The 15,382-nt window shown below is 41.2% G+C and overlaps 1 protein-coding gene across 2 annotated transcripts in view; it reads right to left on the reverse strand.

The window, feature by feature from the left end:
• Positions 1-15,382, reverse strand: part of LRRC20 (leucine rich repeat containing 20) — a 586,357-nt gene that overhangs the window by 325,019 nt on the left and 245,956 nt on the right. For both annotated transcript variants that reach the window (XM_083148477.1, XM_083148476.1), the window contains exon 4: positions 3,405-3,572. In XM_083148477.1, coding sequence (XP_083004603.1) covers positions 3,405-3,572 — 168 coding nt within the window. The remainder of the gene's footprint in view (positions 1-3,404; positions 3,573-15,382) is intronic.

Consider the following 15,382-nt stretch of genomic DNA (forward strand, 5'->3'; position numbering starts at 1 on the left):
CCATCTTACACTGCTGCATGTGAGGGTGGGAGGCAGCGGGAGAGGTGCCTCCCGCTGTTAACATTAAAACACCGGGCAGTGGGGGGCGGGTAGGGGAGGGCAGGGTGTAGCAATGGGCTGTAAAAGCCCATTGAAAATGAATGAGGAAGCGGCACTCATACTGGTGCCGCAATGACAGGGGCACCAGTATGAATGCACGCCCCCAGATGTGATTGGGTCAGCGGATCCAGTGATGGATCCGCTGTATAATCACACACATGCAGGGCCCACCTGGATAGGATGCAGCAGCGCGACAGCGTGGGGTCCGGCGCCACTGTGAAATAGCCGCTTTCACCGCAGAGGAGAGGTGAGTCCGCTGGGGGAGGGGGGCGCATGTACGCCCTGCTGCCTGTGCCCGGCCACTGCATATACCATATAGCATGGTATGCGGGCGTGCGAGCGGGGGGGGTCCCGTGCGGGGAGATCAGTGCCTTCACAGGCAATGACCTCACCACACGTCACTGGGACATATAGTATTTCTGTAACCATGACCGGCTCAATGAGCCTGGAGCTGATTATGCTTATGGGTGGACCACAAACCGGTTTTCCAATTTTTATTTTACACAGAGAATCAATTGCACAGATCTGACTGATCCATAGGATGCTTCATTCTCGTCCATATTTTGGCTGCCAGGAAACATTGCAACCAAATACAAATCACTTCAACATCAGAAAATACTAATCTAGAGATTACAGAAGCTTTCTGAATTAGCTATATCCTCTGTTTGTATTTTTACAGCCAATCCTGGTCGTACACACGATCGGCTATAATTGACCTTCTTAGTAAATTGTTTGGCTACAGTAAAACTATAAAAAATTAATCTCCACTGACGGAAAACAAATATTTGCCCTAGTCCTGAAGGTGAATTCCATTTGATCATTTAGGGATTCCACAGTGGAAATGTACAAATAAAATGTAAATTCTGAAATAATATTCTTTCCATAGAGATTACAGCCTTTGTCTTATCACAGGTATGGCTATTAGCATAGACTATCCACAGACTTCATGGAACTTTTTTCCATCTCTAAATAGAATTTTTTTTTATTAGCCTCAACATATTTGACCTTATAGCTTACAGTGAAAGTAGTTTAAAATCTGATTCTTAATTAAGGCACAAAAACACTTTCATTAAATTGATAAATCCACAGCGTTAAGACATTAGAAAGCAGGGCAATTCTGACAATAATAATATAATACAGGCCTAAATAACAGCACTACCTGCAAGACATGATCATCTTGCTTTGTACGGGATTGTCAGGATTCCGACACCAGAATTCCGACTGCCGAAATCCCGACAAGGGGGGAGGTGGATCGCCCCCCCTTGCGAGCTCGATGCGCTCGCCACACAATGAGCCCGTTGCCTCGCTACACTCTGCACACAAATTTATTCTCCCTCTATGGGTGTCTTGAACACCCATAGAGGGAGAAAGTGTCTGGATTTTGGCGGTCAAGATTCCGGCATCGGGATTTTGACCACCGGTATTCTAACTGTATCCCCTTTGTACATGGAGAAATGCTTATATATAGTAATTGAAGGGCAGCATTAAATGTATGAAGTCATTATATGCCTAACACACTGCAATTAAGTCAAAGGTAATCAATGCATACAATGACAAAAAAGGAGCTATATGTAAATAGGATCCCTTCATGAATTTATTCACTCCTTTTGGGGATCTGAATATACAGTAGTTATCCATATTACCTTTTATTTTATGTCCCATGGAAGGCGTGCAGCCTGCCTCTGCAATAACCTGGTTGATCATGCCAGTAGCATATGATTGTCTCAAAGATTAAGCAAAGCACATATATAGTAGGTACACATGACCGATACAATGAAACTGCCAATGGCTTATTAACCTTTGGCAGAACAGATGGTATCATTATTATCAACATGCAACACAGTAAGAGCTGCATCTAAAATTACTCTGCATTAGCAAAACAGGGTTATTCATTCTGTTCTCATGGCAAAACATGACTTTGAATGGTATTCATTTGAGCATTGATATGACTAATCCATCCACCCCAGACTCAGTGCAAGGTTGGAGGGGATGCATATTATAGTATCATAGGGGATTTCAGGCGGAAAAAAATGAAACCATTTGCAACGCTGCATACTACTTGAAAATGGTGATCATAATTTACAATATGCTATGATAATGAGTGGAAAACAATGTTGTATTTTCTCTATTTTGTTTTCAAGATGTTGCCATTATTAGTTTATACAAATTTGTTTTAACCAGAACCACAGAATTTGTATTGTATAAACCAAATGAGGGTCAATGTATTTGTTTTAATACCTACAATAACCAATTAGCTGGAGTATAATGATAAGAATACATATGCACCATATCTAAATATCTTAATCTTTGTACAGGATGCAGTCAACAGTCAAAATGCTGACGTTCAAAATACCAATAACCACTGGCAGACAGTCAAAATACTGACATTTATTATGCCAAAATAATAAAAATACAGACACAGTCAAAATGCCAACATTTGAAATGTTGACATGTCAAAAAAAAGGACATGAGTTTTTCGTGATTTTTTACTTGTATCTTGTACTTAATGGGCATAGAGATAAACAACAAAGTGTGCCAAAGCATGGTGAGTGCCGCAAGACATGCAAGGGGACTTGGCACACTTATATGGTGTCAATGTTGACCTATGTCAACAAAGACAAAAAACAAGTTGACCATGTCAGCATTTTAACTGTCTGACAATGCTTGTCGGTATTTTGAATGTTGAAATCATACTAAACTCCTTTGTACACACTGCTAAATAATAAACCAGTTACAGATTTGGTTACAATTGGTTAATAAGATGAACAATGTAGATAAACAGTTTGCAGGATGTTTTATAGAAAACCTGGTATAAAAACTGGAGTGGCTCTAAATCCCTGCGGTCGGAATCCCGGTGTTCAAAATCCCAACGCCGGAATCACGACCACCGAAATCACGACAAGGGGGGGGGACGTGGATCGCAACCCCTTGCGTGCTCGCTGCGCTCGCCACGCAGTGGGCCCGCTGCCTCGCTGCGCTTGGCACACTAATTTATTCTACCTCTATGGGTATCCTGGACACCCACAGAGGGAGAAAGTGTCGGGATTTCAGTGGTCGGTATTCCGTCGTCGGGATTTTGAACGCCGGAATTCCGACCACCGGGATTGTAACTGCACCCCATAAAAAAAAGGCATTAACTTTTGTGAAGGTGTATTATGTAATCACAGACAATACATGGATTTAGTAGGCCTCCAGGCCATCTGGCTTGTCTAGAACAGGAAAGGACAGATTTTTAGTGGACTTATTATACTGTACAACTTGTGTGATAAAATACACTTTAAATGATGGCTTTAAGCCTACAGTACCTTTGATTTCATTGCCTTCAAGGTTGATGGTCTCGATACATTGTATTTTTGTCAAATCATCTGGGAATTTGTCAAACTTATTCCTGGATAAATTGATAACCTTGAGATTACAAAGAAAACTGGCTTCATTAGGGAGTCTATCCAAGACATTTCCTTCAAGATCAAGTTCTGAAATAAAAAACACAATCATATGTTCATAATAAATCAAAAACTGATCCCAACTTATATGACAAACCTCAATAATGTCAATTTATACATACCAGAAACGAATTTACAGAAGCAATAAAAAAAAGGATGGATTATTGATGCTAAATCACATACTATAGTAGTTGCACCCTTGTGTTCCTGCTGCTGATACACTGGGGCAGATGTATTAAGCTTTAACAAGAGATAAATCCACGGGTGATAAGGAGAGATAAACATGTAGCCAATCACCTGCTAACTGTCATGTTACAGGCTGTGTTTGAAAAAAGTCAGTAAGGAGCTGATTGGCTGGACATTTATCTCTCCTTATCACCCTTGCATTTATCTCTTGTTAAGGCTTATTACATCTGCCCCGCTGTCTGATGACCATGCAGCTGGTTTACTGACTGGTGCCCCTGCAGCAGCTTTACTGACTGCTATCCATGCTGACGTTCTATTATCTCATTTCCATGCTGCTGATACATGTACTGTCAGAAGTACGTACTGTACAGCTGATATACTGTCTGATGTCCCTGTCTGAGAAATCTGCCACTGATATACTGTCTGAAGTTTTTGCCATTGATATACTGTCTTCTGTACCTGCAGCACATTGACATGGAGTGGCAGGAAGGGAATAGAGATATATATGGTGGGAGATAGGGATTGAAAGGTGCACAGTGGTAGGGTGGGGATAGAGAGGCACAAAGAGATAGTGGGGAATAGAGAGGCACACGGCGATAGGGAGGGGATAGAGGCAGATGGAATTATGGAAGAGATAGAGAGGCAAACAGCATTATGGAAGGGTAGAAAGAGGCACATGGCAGTAGGTATAAGATAGACAGGGGCAGCAGGGTGGGTATAGAGAGATGCAAGGTGGCAGGGAAGCAGTTGGGGCTCGTACCTTTTTGCAGGATGCACCTGTACTATGGTGACAGGTGCATGCAGCCAGCTTCTATGGGCTATTGCCGAAGCAGCCCATAGAAGGGAAATCACGGTCCCGGTGCCTGTATAATACAGATGACAGGCACAGGTACCAGCGCGTGTGCAGTACCGACGTAGGTACTGCACATGCGCAATCTCCCAATGGTACTGCCTTGGTGACTGGCAGGTCGGACTTCCGATTGGAAGTCACTGCCAGTCACAGTGAAGCCAGTGCAGTTTCACAGACTGCATCTGGCTTCACTACAGTGGCGGTTTTAACCTGGGGGGGCTGCAGTCCTGCAGCCCATAGGTAAAAACCGCCACTGCAGGGAAGGAAAATAGAGGCATGTGGCAGTTAGCCGTATATTGGGCAAACCATCACTGTTCCATATTAACCGCTTTATTAATATTGGACATGCAATGTGAAAAGCAGCACAGCCTCTGCATTTTATACCTTTTTTATCAACCCTGTCTCCACAGGCCTCATGATCCCCAGCAAATCTGAATGAAATGCAGTGACATTGAAAAAAGCAGACAGTAAATAGCAGCAACAGCAGCTGGAAAATATGTTTTCACATGACACACTCCAATGTGATAGAAGTGCAATGTTCAGCCCCTGCAGGCAGATGTGCCTGGGCTGTGGGCACCACTAGGGTTCCTCACCTGATGGTCACACTGCAGGGCCAGGCAGAGAAGCATTCCTGTACACACACTTATCTTTAGTGAGGCAAATCGCCTTTTATTGCTAAACTAAATCCTAATACATATCTTAACAATGTAAGTACTCTTGTGCCCATGAACATTTTATTAACTTTAATTTCACTGTGACCACAACAGTTGGTTTAAAGCCATGAATCATAGGTGCTTATGCTTGAAAACTGTAGTCAAAAGATGTTAAATAAAGAATATATATAATAAAGTTAAGGACAATACAGCTGAGTTCTCTGGAACAATGACACTTATATGGCTGGGTACATTATGCCGACAAGAACATTGCACAAAATGTTTTTGTTGGCACCATTTTCCGATCACGACTACATTGTTTCCATTAAAATGCTAATTAAAGCATTTATCATTGCCGGCTTGTATAACTGTAAACCTTATGGCTGCATACAAAACAGATGAGCACATTGCAGTTATCTGTCACAGGCTTTTACAGGGATTAAAAGTTTGGGAATAAAGGACACTTAATTTCCCACAAATGCAATTTCATTTTAACTACTGTATGTGTATTTAAAAAAAACTCCCATATGTACAGATATAGGGGTTTATTCAAACCTACCATTACGCTTTTTTTATGGCAAGGTTGTTGTTGTTTTTTTTTGCCGAGAAGGCCAGTCCTCTCTCCAAAAATGTTCCTCGTCCCTATTCAACGCTCCTGGTTCACCCCCAAAAAAAGTAAATCCTCCTACGCCCCATTGGTCAATGGGGTGGCGAGCAGATGACACGTTGCATAGGGTGAAAAAGAGGCATGGCGACAGGTAGAAAATAATAATAAAAAAAGTAGAAAAGTTAGAAAAAATAATAACGAAAAATGGAGAATGCTCTGCTGTGCTCGCCAGAGCATTGAATACGGCTCATAAATCCTCAATAATACACCATACAGCGTGATATGCCTGGTGTGAGTGAGCCGCCCAGGTTCCATGCAGCTCTGCTAATGTTGGATGCCTTTTTTTTTCTTTGCAGAAAATTTATCTTACCACAGCTAGGATGCCCAAGGAAACTTTGCTCATTCATTTGATATTTGCATATTGTGACAGAGTCTGTATACTCAGCACCACAGCACAGTATTGAAAATAAGCTGGGGCTTCCTTTTCATGTACAGATTCACACTTAAAGGGAATACATATGTTGAGATTTTAGGCTATTGTCTAAGTGATCTGTCTAGCTCACTTAGAAATGAAAGCACAAATTGCTCCACGTTTACACCTCATTGCAATAGCGAAGCACGGTTCCGCGTTTTGCAAAGACTGGCTCTGATCTTGTGTGCATGCATACAAAATCTAGTTAGATCACTTAACAAGTGAGTTCAAATCACTACGTGTGTACAGAAATATGGATAGCGATCTACTATTTAAAATAACCTTTTTTATTACTTAGCAGAAATAGCTTCGTACACATCGCTTTGTGAGTATGGGTGATCTAGACAGGCAAAGTTCAGGGGAAATCGTCTACCCTAAATTGCTTTGCACAAAAGGCTAGCACCACAAATCTCATCATGTGTATGCCCCATTAGTCACACACAGATATACATAGTGGACCTTATTTTGGTCCACAGGCTCGCATTCGAGCGCAAAGTTTTTTAAATGCACATTTCTGCGCACATGCATGTGCTGGGTGCTTGCGGCCACGGTGAACAGAGTGTTCACCGGGCGGACGCACCCAAGACTGCGGGCGGGGGGCGTGGTGTAGTTGGCTGGGGGATTCTCCTACAGTTCATACTTTCCACCGTTCCCCCATTCACAGAACGAATTCCCCCACACGGTTGCGGAAAAATGTTTAGCATAAACATCCATTTGCAGCCTTTGGGGAAACACCCACATCATTCTATGGTCGCCGACTCTCAGGTCACTTAGATAGGTGCACACTCGACAGGAACTGGGCAAGCATCTGACACCTGGAGATGTCAGCTGCCCACCCCCGGCACCCATGTCACAGGGTGATCTCCATTGGAACACCCAGCATTTTCATGGGAATGCCCATGCAGCCTGCACTCCCCAAGTGGCAGCAGGGGCTGCCTTACACTAGCTACGCCACTGGCACCCACCAGGTGAAGGGCCCATATGTATACTAAAGGTATTTGGTTTTTATGAAAGTTATTTTCCCATTTCTAAATTATGGCAATAACAAAATGGTTCAATTACAGGGCTCAGAAAAAAGGGAACATAATTTTATAGATTTTGTTTAATTTTTTTATCCATTTTTAATTAAACAATTGTACTTAATCCTGCAAATGTAATTTGCAAAATGTTAAGAACCCATGTGTTGGGTGCTGCTAGCTACAGTAGATGAAGATCACTGAATTGAGCAATTCCAATTTCATGCCTATGCATCATACTTTGATTGTTTCAAGTATAGGCATAAACTAATTATATTTTCACTTTAGAATATGTACTTAGAATCTAACCGCATATAACAATGCACACAAGACAACCTCTTAAGTACCATTAAACATCAAATACTTTTTGTCTTATAGAGAAAACCTAGTGTTACCATTCAGGGGAGCATGAGAAATGAGACAGACCTCATTATTCACACCAGCACCTGCTGATACAGATATCTTGCACATATTTCTCTGCTTTCTTTTTACAATCCTGTTAACGTTAAAGAATGGTTAAGGCATTGTCTGACTTTAAATCTTTGTTTCTTAACAATTGCTAGATTTGCCTGACCTATAGCTGCTAAGGTACCAAAAGCAAATATCAGTGATTCCCCTTCATAAATGAATAAGAAGACACAGTAGAAGGTTGATGTCATTGGCTGGTTGGGTAGACGTTTACCTGTCTGGACGATTCGTCGGGTGCTGCTAAATTAGATACACCTCGTCTGGTGAGTAAGCGCTGTGACCACAGTACCGTTGGGTCTGGCATCTCCCTGCTGACCGTGGTGTTTGATGGCGGAAACTTCTGCTGGGTGCCGCCATCTTTCCAGAGCCTTGGTTAGTTTTGTCTATTGCTGCCCAGCAGTTGGGTCAGCAACCAATCAGAAGAGCTTGGGAGATTTAAAGCTGATGCACTGACTACGACAGATGCCAGGATGATGCTTCACAGAAAGCCATTCATCCTGAGCTCTTTTTAGCATCTTCAGAACCTGCTCCAGTTTCTAGATTCCACTCGTCTGGTAATTCTCCGGATATCATGCATTCCTTAGACTTCAGTTCCAGTCCAGTCCTCTGGTAATTCTCTGGATATATTCTTTACTCTCTGGGTCTGATACACTTGTCCGGTAATTCTCCGGATTCATAGTCTTAATTTCTTCTGTTTTCACCAAGATCCAGTCTTCAGCTTATCTAGACTTCAGTTGTTCGTCCCAGTTCAGTGGGAGAGCCCAGGCAAGGCGCCGCAACTTGCATATTGGGCGCCACTAAAGTCCACACCTCTTTGAAGGTTTTTTTGGTGAAGACCACCCGAGGTGTTAGATTTCATGCAGCTGTCCTTAGTCATGTCAGCCTCTTTCACTAGTTTCTGGCATCCCCACCATTTATGCACAAGCACTACACCTGCAAAACTACAGCTTCCAAATTCCAGTTCTGTCCTAACTGAAGACTTTATCCAAGTTCACAAAAAGCCTCTAATGTAACAATGCTCCAATTCTTATGAACAAACAGAGCGAACATCTATTTAGCATTTTTTGGGCTTTCTCAAGATCTGATCAATGAGAGCAATGCTGCTCTCTGTGGGTTAGCTAGCGAAAAATCTATCAGTCTATCATTTGTGGTAGCAGAAATGTTAAATTTTTTTCCTCTATGGATTAAAACTGGAAGACTGAAGAGGACAACCTTCATAGATTTTGATGAAAATAAATTGCTAAGAGGTATTCTGGAAGGGAGTAAATTTACTAGTTTTATACATTTTTGTATCCATTGCAATAAAGGTCTCAAGGAATTTATTTTTTGGATTTAGTATCTCATGCTGCTGAGGTCATGGATCCAATTCCAAGCAATACCATATCTTTGTGGAATTTGGAAATTCTGTCAGTGACTCTGTTGATTTCTTACAGGTGGTTTCCTTTTGTTCGTCACTTAGCTCAAAATTATAAGTATGTTTGAGATAGTTTTACTGTAGCAGGAAGGGCCAAATTAGCATTGGGGTGGATGCAGCTACAGCTCCACATCTCATATAAAAATAGGTCCATTATTATGACAAAATGGGGATAACCGGTCATCACCTGGCTATGTGGATTTCTAAATATTGCAAATGTATTTCCAATTTGATCAGATATATTTACAAATGTCCTACTTTTATATATTTTGGTAGAAAATGTGGCTGATATTGTACATGCCTACATAGAACTTACCACACCAGCTCTGCTTCTCACCATATTGAGCCCTAGAACCACGTGTCCCTGAATGATAAGATTTTCTGAGTTACACAATTTGTAACGTGTAATAAAAATGACATTTAATTGACATACTAACACCCACATTCTAAATTAACTCAAGTGCATTACAAATCTCAGCTACTGTATAGTGCATTAAACACTGACTACTATTACATCCCCAGGTCAGTTTTTCACATTTGATGCACTATTTAACCCAAATCTGCTTATCTAAATAGTATATAATAATATACAAATATTTTAGAATAAGTAAAAGAAACAAAATTGAAGCAGTCATCACAAATAGTGGTCTTAGCCATTGCTGCAGTGGCATAGCTATAGCACCGCAGACCCCGCAGTGGCGGGGAGGTGCTGAGAAAGTGTGGGTGCCGGGGGTCTGCGGGGCTATGGTTAGGGTGCTGCAGCGTCTGTGGATGGGACTCACTGTTACTGGTCTGTGTGGTCCCGGCTCTCCTCTTCACTTCTGCTGCAGTGAAAATTGACCCTCCTAAAATGGTTGCCCCCAAACATAAGACAGTTTTTCAGGATGCTAGAGGAGGCGGCAGCCTCTCTTGAAACTCTATACCGCCCTGTGAATAAATGTGGTCATCACACTCCTTTGATGCTCTTACCACATTGCCCAACCACTTAATTCAATCACCTTAATTTACAGCACTCTCGCCCCACACTCTTCCCAGCCCTTACCAGATCATTCCATGTTTCAAGTCACATATATGATACTGTGCAAAAGTTTTAGGCAGGTATGGAAAAAATGTTACAAACTAAGAATCCTTTCAAAAATAGAGGGGTTAAGAGTTTATGACAAAATGCAAATCTACCTCAAATCAATATTTGGTGTGATCACACTGCCTTCAGAACAGCATCAATCTTCTAGGTACACTTGCACACAGTTTTTGAGGGGACTTAGCAGGGAGGATGGTCCAAACATCTTGGAGCCCAAACCACAGATTATCTGTGGATAGAAGCATGCTCAATTTCTACTGCCATTTTCCTACACCATTTTTGTGTGTGCATGTGTTCTGTGTGTGTTTACAGTATATGTATATGGTGGGCCCAAATAAAAAGGAGACTTTTTCAGTAGTGGCATTGTATCTAACTGCAGTGGGTTAATGTGCTTGCCGATAGATGGTGTGGCATTTTTGCCAGTTGCACATGTGTAGTAAAAGGCTTCGTCTCAGTTTTCTCATTCTTGAAAAGTTGTTTTGCATGGTTGGATGCACAATGGATTCCTCCAGACCAGTGCAAAGAGCTGTTATCTAATGTCTTCGCTCTGAAGGCAAGTATGCTTCAGCAACTCATCACAGGATGAAGGCAGTGTACGGAGAGCAGTGTCTAACTTGATGAACCATCTTCCTGGGGTGTCAGTGTTATGAGGCGGGACACAAAAGCATCAAGGACTTGCCACAACCCGGGCAGGAGCACATTGTCACCAACTCTGTCACAATTTCAACTGTGGAGGATCTTATTAGTCAGACTCGCCTTTTGTGCGAATAAATTGGAAAACAGCTCTTAGCGCTGATCTGAAGGAATTCATCATACATTCGATCGAACAAAACAACTTTCCAGGAATGAAGAAACTGAGACAAAGCCGTTGACTACACACTAAATTCAGAAAAACTGCAATTAGATACAATGCTGCTACAGCAAAAGTCTCCTTTTCATTTGGACACATCTTATGTGTCATGTGTATGTTTCATGTGCGTGTGTTCTGCATGTGTGTAATGTGTTATATATCCTTGTGTGTTTGTATGTATATGTTCTATGTTTGTGTATATGCATGTGTTCTTCATCACGTATTTGTACTGCATGTATGTATGCTACCGAAAGGGAGAGAGAAGTGTAGCACTCTGGGCTGTACAAAAGACCCTTTATTTTCAAAATGTTATATTAATGTTTCACTATATTCACTGTCAACAGGTATCACTTGTACAGTCCAGAGTACTGCACCTCTGCATACATATTGATTTATTTTTGTAGGGACACCAGACACAGCATAATAATTTATCTAGGGTGTAAGAGCATCGCACTGCATTGTATGTTTAACTACACACATGCAAGGTAACCCCATCTGCTGTGACACCTACCACCTGAGCACATCTTTACAGAATCATCAGATCTCTTCAATTATTACTGCAATGCTATCTCTACTCCAGTTATTATGCTGATGCATAAATAATCAGAAGATCCATAGTCACTGTTCAAACCCTATTTGCCAGCCTTGGTGGAAATCAGAGACTATTGCTGAATCCTTGTCATGACTCAGGGTTTGATACATACTTCTCTCCATTCTAGGTGCTTGGCCAGATTTGATCAGTGACTATAATCCAGGTCAGTGCTGCGACGTCCAGCTGGCACTGAGAGCACACGATCGGTGTCTTCCACAATATCATCTCAGCAGGCACCACTGAACACAGCCTGTGGCCTTGTTACTCACAAACTCCCAGCACTGGGCCTTCTCTCTGTTACAGGCCTCAGGCCTTTACACGTGCACAACAAAAATTGTTTGTGTCTCCAACATGGGAACGGCCATATTGGTTTGATTCACAGGAGTTTAACAGCCAATCCGGGAATGGATATTCTGGCATGATCCTGCAACAGCCAATCAGCTACAGGTTCCGCCTATATATACCCATAGACTGGAGCCAGAAGTCAGTCAGTACAATGTTGTCCAAGGAGTAACAGCTTCCATAGCTGTCTAATACTTCTGCTAATCCAGCACCTGCAGAATTCCACTCTGCCTGCATTCTGACTCCCTCTAGTATCCAGTTTGGGACATTGCATCCTCTATCAGAATACCTGCAATGACTTCATCCAGCAGTTCTCATCATTGTCCTTTCAAGCTTGAGCCTATTCATACTTATCAGTTGCTCATTGGCTCATCCTACTCTCCAGAGACTTCATCTTTCCCTGTGTGGGTTTCCTCCCCAGACTCATAATACTGTCTATGCAGTCTAAGTTTTTTGAAAGAACCCAGCTTCCATTACATTCCAGCTCCAGACCAGAGTTAACCCTCAGATGTGACAATACTTTTTATATAGTATTTTATGACTAGTAAAGTCCATGTTCTTTAAAAGGAGAAACCTGTTCAAAGTTTCCAGTTTCCACAACACATACTCCAACTCAGGAGCACAGTTTAATACTAGGAAACCTGAGGCAATATAGTTGTTGGTGCCCCCACACACACAAGCTCTACTAACACCTCATCCCATAAGCATGCCAGAAGATTTTAAGAGCCACCGAGATTGGAGGGTACCAATTACCTGGGCTCTGACTTTTTAGGGGGTAAAGTAGGAGACCATCTCATCTTTTTTCCTTTGGCCATGGCTCACCATGGCTATCCTATTGTTCTCAGCTGCAATACAATACATAGAACAATACAGTAGGGGATTAGCAGAGTCATCCAATTACTCACTTAATACTATTAAATAGATAGATGACAGTGGCTCCATCTGTACCTGCCCCTATATCATCTGCTAATGGGGACATGGTCACTCATACACCCCGTAAAGTTGCCTGGAGGAGAGTACATGAAGGCATAGCTTTGGGCATTTAAGAGTAGGTCTCTTCCTGTAGTGTCAAAAGCTGTGGGAATGGCTCTATTCTCTACAGATCACATTCATTTCCACCACCCTAGTAGCAACTCAGACAGTGAGAAGGAGGAGCATGGCATATGCCCTTTAAGCTCCCTGCTTATTCCTGTTCTATGGTACATAAAGCAGAGCCCAAACCAATGGCAGAGGTCAATGTTCCCCTTTCTGTGCTGGTGCCCAGATGTGACTGCCTTCCATTGTCTCCTGTATTTATGCTGCTATTCCAGTCATACCATTGCCTTGGGCTCTGTCACTAATCCAGACAAACCACAGGCACTGAAAACTCTTAAACCTTTAGAGTTCACCATGGTTTCTGAGCTAATACTTTACCCCACATGGAACATGAGTACTCACCTAACCCTTTTTAAAACAAATATATACATTGTAATAGTGTTACATTGGTAGGAGACTTTTTATGCCAGGATGCTACCACTAAGCAATTAATATAGCAACATGCATAAAAACAAACAGCAACAGTCATCAAAATGTACATCAAATATCAACAAACACTGCTCATTAATTGTACAGAAAATGTCTACAAATCTGTTAGATCCTTGATAAGAGAAAGAGGTATCTTTGTTAAGAAACAAACAAAAGCCAAAATTTACTTTTTGGCGCATTCTTATTGTAATAGGCAAATTGATTAATATAAAAAATTAGCTTTTATTAGACCTATAAAAAGGAAACCAGGTGTCACAAATAATGAAATAACATAACTTAATAAATGTAATTAAGCTGTCAAAAGAGTAATTGTCCCAAAAGGGGTGTTCTCATAAACCCTGCTAAGTGTAAAATAGGCAGCAATGTTTAGAATTCCCAGAGTAACTGGGTATTTTAAACATTATTTTGGATAAAATCCCTATAGATTGTAAATTTGCGAGCAGGGCCCTCCTACCTTCATGTCGGTTTCTATCTACCCAGTTTGTTTAATCACTGTTGTTTCCAATTGTAAAGCACAACTAAATATGCTGCGCTATATAAGAAACTGTAAATAAATAAATGTTATACTTTAAAAAGTAGACATTCTTTACGTGTAAATAAAAGTAATTTTCTTTTAAGAATATCTAAAAAAATTATCTTATCTTAGAATATCCCTAAAGCAGAGATTTCTGTTGTAACACGTACTTCATTACAACTACATTTTCGATGAATTGCTTCAGTTAGCTCTCTATCCAAATGGCTCAGTGGGTGACCTGAGAACTAGGAAATAATGTAGCTGTAGTCGTATAAATTGGCTTATCTCAGAAACCAACACACCTTGGTTTTTAATTTCTTGGCAGTCAGCAGCTCCATCTGAGCAATTTATCATTTCATAGTACAGTATCATCTGTCAGTTTATCAGTCTATAAATTAAACATTTTTTTATTACAGAGGTACACCAGCCAATTCACTTTCACATACCAAACATTGTGTATTACTTACAAATTAATAGTAGTAGTTTGCCAATAAAACTGTATTCAAGCACTGGCCAGAAATATTATTCAAGTCAAAAGTGTAACTTGTTCCCAATATAGCAAAATGCGGTTATTATCCCAGGAATATTGCTATAACATCTTGGAGCTCCACTCTGTATATAAAGAGAAAAAACTAGGCCTCCTTCTGGGCACATGCTGTTTAGGGCATTGACCAGTTCACCTCTATTTCTCCTTAACGCTCTATTGCCATGCCCTTGATTAGATTCAAACCAGACCACTAAACAATAAGGATACAAGGACGGTGATTTATAAATGTGATACATATGGATGACCTGTGATTCCCAATTAAGGGAATCCTGACAGTGGTACAACAATGCCGTATCAAAAGTTTTGGTCAATCAGGCTGCCAAACTGTAGGGAGACAACAACCAGTATATAAACCCTGCAGGTACTAACACACACTTACCTTTGATAAAGCTGTTGTTGTACGGCAAAACGTGTCAGTCTTTGAGGACCTCACTGCATGTACTTTGGACTTAATTCAACTCCGAACCAGCTATAGAAGACTATCTTTTTTACTTATACAACTTTGAATAGAACTATTCCGCCACCCTTTCAACTACATTGGCTCATCCATATCCTCCATGGTAGACCAGTTTATACACCTTTTTAGGAGGAAAACAGGAGACACGTTGGTATTTCTCATCTAAGGTGGACGATAACCATATCTGTTCAATTTGACCATTCATAATAGAGTAAAATACTGGGGCATCATAGGAACAGAGAATGACTTTTCTGATACAAGAAAGTG

Source organism: Crinia signifera, chromosome 6 (genome assembly GCF_055691185.1).
Source record: "Crinia signifera chromosome 6, ASM5569118v1, whole genome shotgun sequence".
Lineage (NCBI taxonomy): Eukaryota > Metazoa > Chordata > Amphibia > Anura > Myobatrachidae > Crinia > Crinia signifera.